This window comes from Pollicipes pollicipes, unplaced genomic scaffold (assembly GCF_011947565.3).
Source record: "Pollicipes pollicipes isolate AB1234 unplaced genomic scaffold, Ppol_2.1 Scaffold_6686;HRSCAF=7923_pilon_pilon_pilon, whole genome shotgun sequence".
NCBI classification, from domain to species: Eukaryota; Metazoa; Arthropoda; class Thecostraca; order Pollicipedomorpha; family Pollicipedidae; genus Pollicipes; species Pollicipes pollicipes.
The window spans coordinates 35,428,872-35,434,722 of record NW_023596921.1 but is presented as its reverse complement, the minus strand read 5'-3'; the positions used below and the strand labels follow the sequence as shown (position 1 = coordinate 35,434,722).

Sequence of the window (5,851 nt, the reverse complement as noted above, 5' to 3'; positions counted from 1 at the left end):
GAGCGGTTGAATGAGCGGTTAGTTGCCTCTGGCCAAGGATGGGCAAATACAGGGTATGCTGTTACGGTGTAAAATGAAACCTGTCCGGCTTTGGGCAGGTTTGTTTTCATTGGCTCTGGAACTACCAATGAACGTCGATGTATGACGTACGTGTGGTCCCTGCTGGTTCGGCCAGAGGCATGTGAATTTGTTGCGCTCGAACGCCATTGCACGGTAGTACTTCATGATGCAAGAAATTATCATATATAAAATGCAGTGGCATATTCAGCTGCGCTGAACTTGGCTTTGCTTGTTTGTTAGCAATCACAGCCAAGGAGTAGTTTTGCGAAATGAGTTTGAAGAGCGGGGCTGCACGGTGAAAGAAGACCCAGGCGTCCCCAACTATACGCCAACAAACGGTTTCCTTCTGGTTTGACCCACTTTTCTCTCAAGATTCGGAGGAGGAGGCTATAGCCCAAGTTGGGAACTAGGAAGGCCCCCTTCCCCAACCGAGCAGGACACATACTCTGTTGACAGAACAGTCACTTCGTCCCTACCACTCCCGGCGGGACCATCGAGAATGTACATACAGATATGGGACGAGCATCTCTATGCGGTCCGCTTAGCAACACGACTAGGCGCTTGATCAGTTTTCATACATGTTCGTACGAGCAAGTTCAGCCGGCACAATGCCAATGCAACGCGGACGCATCCATCCTCGCCGTTCAATTTTGTGAAATGAGACAACTTTGTGGCAACTTTTCTCTCCAGGCGCAGCCTGGAGAGAAGAGCTGTCTGACCGCTGATTTTTCACCCTAAGTGGCTCAAGCAGAAAATTAAAACTTGGTGTGACAGGTGCTCATCGAGATGCGCACTCACCTTACTTGCAAAAATAATCCTGGTTGCGCCCCTGCTGAGAACTTGCGCCGTTCCTTCACAGCTAGAATTTCGTCGTATGCACCCGTTTTATCACTGGCGGAAGATCTCGCCAACACTGCTACTTATCTTTGCTTTGTCGCTCAAAATACACAAATGCGAGCACCAAATCGATACGTGGTCGCCTACATACAACGCATATAAGCCCTGACGGACCTTCCTTTGGTCGCTCGCTGTTATTCACCCCTTTTTCCCCCACCATTCCGCCGTGTGTGTGTGATGTGGTGTACTTTGATGTGAGTTGTAATGTATTGTGATGTGAGGTGTGTTGCATTCTGCCGTGTTGTGGTGCTGTACTGTGTGGTATGCTGGTGTGTTGGCGTGGCGGTGGGGCAGGGGCTACGGACACATCCAAGGCAGCGCCCGATGTCATATTTGAACATTTGATGGCCATTATTATTCAGTGCTCGCCCAGAGTCCACTCATTAAACGACAACAAACGACACTGGTGCATTAGCGATATATTAAAAAACGCTGCTCACGTTGACTCGGGCCCCACAGACAAACGTACATACGAACACAACTTGTATCGCAAAAGCAGCAGTACAATGAGGAAAAACAAAAGGAAGCCGAACTCCGATCACGTTGAGTCCCACACAAACTGATCTACATGTAGCACTATCACCGAACCCCCACAGGACTGGGAGTCAGCATCACCCATCACACTGCGTCGGCGGGGACCGCCCTCGAACCGGGTCAACACGCACGCACTGAGCTCCGAGGCGCCCACTCAGCACCCCTACCGGCCCCGCCCAGCGCCGACTGACATCCGCAGCGCCCGAGCTCTCCAAAAATCACCGGAAAGGGGAACGACACGGGAGCCCGCGCAGGCGCCTGAGCGTCAGGGACAAGACAGACTTCCACCGCAGGCCTCCACAGCTCCGACAGCGCCCGCCCGATCACCGGAGCCGGAGCGGTATGACCTCACAGAGCGCATGCCGCCGCCCGGCCCTGAACCAAGCGGCCACCGAACAGATTACGAGCTCCAGAACCTGCCACACATCCGCGGGCCGGACGGCCAGGACGCGGCCGACGCCGTGTGACGTCACACCAACACTCAGCAGCCCCAGAGGGCGTTCACGTCACGCAGTATCTTGACGTCCGCCTTTCGCTTGGTGACGGTGAGCGCCTTCTTGATGGCCGCCCAGTCCTCCAGCACGTCGCTGTCGGAGAGCATGTAGACGATGTAGGGCCCGGTGACCGTGACGGGGCGCTTCTTGCGGCTGCCGTCGTCCGCCTGGCTGGCACGCCGACCGCGCCGGCGCGCGCGCTCTTCTACCCACAGGTCAGAGGCAATGTCCACGTGGCGGCGGTCCTCCTCCAGGCGGCGCGCGCGCTCCTCCAGCTCCTGGCGCACCTGGTCGTACAGCATGCCCTTGCTGCTGCGCCAGTTTTGCTCAGCAGCCAGCATCTCCGAGTCGTAGCGGTGCTGGGCGTTGGCCAGCCGGTAACGTTTCAGCAGGAGCGTCACCTCCTGGCGCGTGCGGTGCGCCTCCTCCAGCTGGCGCAACGGCGTCAGGAACTCGACCGCCGTGCCGGCGCGCACTGCCGTCAGCCGGTCATCCAGCAGCGCCAGCTTCTCCGAGAATAGCTGCTCCTTCATGGCGGCGAACTGTTGCTCCAGCTCGTACAGGTGGTCAAGGCACTCATCCTTGCGCACCAGGCACTGGTCTAGGTCGAGGTCGGACGTGTCAGTGTCGGAGCCGTGCGACGAGCCGGAGTCACTGCCACTGCTTTCCTCTTGCTCCATCTCGCCGTCAGATTCCTCCTTGTTGGTGGGCATCGCTGCCAGCAGGGGCACCGTGATGTCAGAGCATGCAGGCAATCAGTGTGGGTTAAATCAGCATTTGTTGCCAGCAAACCACTTAAGGACACTGACATTCAATATTTTGCTAGGCAGAGGAATGCATAGTAATTACTAAGTAAGTCACATGCTCATCCATTGTCTGGCACTTGCAGCTAGGCAATCACTGGACAATGAACCACTAAATCATTTGGAGCAGCATATCACAGACAAAGACTTACTAAGTGGTTCAATAGTTTATAATCAACTGGACAGGACAACCACAACTCATGAATTTATTAAGAAAGATGGCCAACTAGTCTTCCAAGCTTACTCTGGTCGATCAAGCAACACAGACTAGCTATTACATGTTGCAGGGACACAACACAGTATATGGCATCGACCACAAAGATGTACCATGGTCTCTTTGTTGCCAACCACACTGGGTTTTATATATATATATATATATATATATATATATATATATATATATATATATACATACATGTGTGTGTGTACATGTATGTGTACATGTCTGTGCCTTGCCTGTGTGTGCATGTGTGTGTGTGTGTGCGCACATGTGCGTGGCAAAAGATTTTCACTTCCACATAGACAATCGAAGCAAACAACATTTTGGGTTAGGGACAAATTATGCATAAATTGTTGGATCTTTAAACATTGCTTCACACATCATGTTCAATTACAAATTGGGTTGCCAAGAGGCATGTGTAACCTGCATATAAAGTTGTGCTTAAACCTTTCTGACACACGCTACCTCCCTCGCCAAGTGATATCCAGCTCTTCATCTCATGGCAGCAACTGACCCATCCAAAAATCAGAATGTACCACACCAGCATACAAACAACAAACTCATTATGGCTTAACACTCAATGCTGCTTCAGCCTGGAAAAATACATGATTCACCAGCAGTGCAAGAGACATTGCTAACATCACACACTGTGAGATACATAATCACTATAACAAATAACAATGCTGTGTACTGATGACCCAATCTCAGTGTGCTTTATCAGTATCACGTTTCTTGTCTGTGTGATTTATGGGTGATGTTGCTCCAAAGAAATAATTCAACATCTAATGAATTTGTTTGACTAGTGCTGGTTTGACATCAGGCATGAATAATGCTTTTAGAACATTGCATTGTCTTGTCATTTGCAGATGCTAAAATTGTTGATGTTTCGTGAGTTTTGGCACATGGGAAGAGTACTGTGGTCAAATCACGGGTACCCACTTGGTGTCCCATCCCATGAATTATAATTCATTTAAATATTGTGTTTTAATCAACTAACATTAGTTGTAGGACCTCCCTGCACACAGAACATTAACAATTCATTGCATATATGTCAGCTTTTTCACACAACTCCACCACAGGTTGTGTACATATTTGGCATCACATGTCTTTTTGCACTTTGGACACTGGTTTCCCAGTGCTAAATATACCTCATCATGTTGGCACCTGACCTGCTATTGATATAGTTTTTAATCAGGGACAAAATTGCTTACTCAGTTTTTTTAGCAACTGAAGCAGATGATGAAGATGCTCACAAGCCCTCAAATGAACTTATTTAAACAAAGGACAAAATTGCTCCCTCAGTTTTTCTAACACCTGAAGGAAATGGCAGAGATGCTCACAAGCTTTCGAATGATCTTATCACAAACCTATATGCATGCTCAAACCATTTATGGGATCTAGATTTTCAGTTTATAATGTTTTTGTGATGAAGAATACAAAACATTTGAACACAAAACTAATCTTCAACCAGCACTGTCAACTACCCTGAGTCCAGCACACACATGCACCAGGTTCGGCACATCAGTCACTCAGGCTTTCAGGGTGATGGATGGATGTGCTCCTGGCTGGAGCGAGGTGCTGCAGGCATTTCCAAAAATACCCAACCCTTGAGTGTGCTAGCCAGTCTGCCAAAAATACATCCAATCAACAATTCAAGTCCAAAAGTCACCAATCCTGCAAGTGCACAAGTCACAAGTCCTTTTGTGACATTGACATCAACATGCTGAGCTAAGTGTTATATATGTATGTAACTATAACTTACCTTAACTCATGGTGATCAAGAATTAGAAAAGGCCACTGGGCCCGTAGGTCCCAGTCTCGTCAGGCTCCCAGTACAGTAACCAAACAGTCTCATATTATGGAAAAAATTCAGTGTGGGCTGTCATACATGTCAGCCCAGTGCATATCAAGCCTAGACTTGAACCGTTCAACTGAGGTCCACTTGGCATGTGTATGTATACATATATATATATATATATATATATATATATATCCTAGGATTTATACAAACACAACTCGCAAGTCTGCCATGGTAAGACCAACATACCTCTAGCGCCCACTCTTCGTAACCTCTCAGCTACCTTCCAGTTGCTGCTTGGCACAATGTGGTGTGCCGCGCTTCAAGTGCTTTTCTGACCATATAAACCTAACATAAGATCCAAATCACGACCAGCTTTGCAACTCAAGGGCCCGTAATCGGCACCGCGATCCCCCACCCTATGCCCCTGCTAAAACCGTTGTGAAATTGTTGGGAATGTCACGGTAGATTACGCGGAGCCTCCGCGAACGTCGCGACCCAGCCGCATTGGCTGCTTAATGTTTACGTATTGCCCAGTGCTACATCATTCGCCGGTAAAGAACACGAGCTCAGCGCAGCTGTTAGCAGACCCTGGCTTTAGGGCGCCGGTGTGATTTTCACGGCTCCTGATTGGCTCTAGGACCGGTGAAAACCCCGTCGTTCAGGGGTGGAGAGGGAGGAGCGTGTCCTCCGCGCCCCCTTCGCTACATCCCCCCCGCGATGCTACAGCTACCTCTCATCCGATTAGTAATGATTAATATCTAAATGACAAATAACGGAACAGGTGACTGGTATTAAATATTTATTACTGACACGGGCAAATCACGTACAAATCGCAGTCGTCGGCAACAGAGGAATATTTTCTAGGTTCATAAAATCATTGAGAAATAGAAGCGTGCACAGAGAAGGCCACGGAAAGCTCGTGAGCATTTCCCAGCCAAGACGGTATGTATGGTCGCTTCAGGTCGCTGCGACCTGTCGCTGCACGCACCGCACAACGACGCAAGTGCACGCCACTGGAAGAGCGCTATGCTAACAGGTGACA

The 5,851-nt window shown here is 49.3% G+C and overlaps 1 protein-coding gene across 1 annotated transcript; it reads right to left on the bottom strand.

Annotated features, from left to right (window-relative positions):
• Window positions 1-1,356: 1,356 nt before the first annotated feature.
• Brms1 (breast cancer metastasis-suppressor 1-like protein) lies at window positions 1,357-5,253 on the bottom strand. The gene is made up of 2 exons (XM_037232214.1): window positions 5,056-5,253; window positions 1,357-2,700 (listed from the first exon to the last, which is right to left on the bottom strand). Exon 2 carries the CDS (start codon window positions 2,696-2,698, stop codon window positions 1,973-1,975), a length of 726 nt encoding a protein of 241 aa, XP_037088109.1. The 5' UTR covers window positions 2,699-2,700; window positions 5,056-5,253; the 3' UTR covers window positions 1,357-1,972.
• Between the last annotated feature and the right edge of the window lie 598 nt (window positions 5,254-5,851).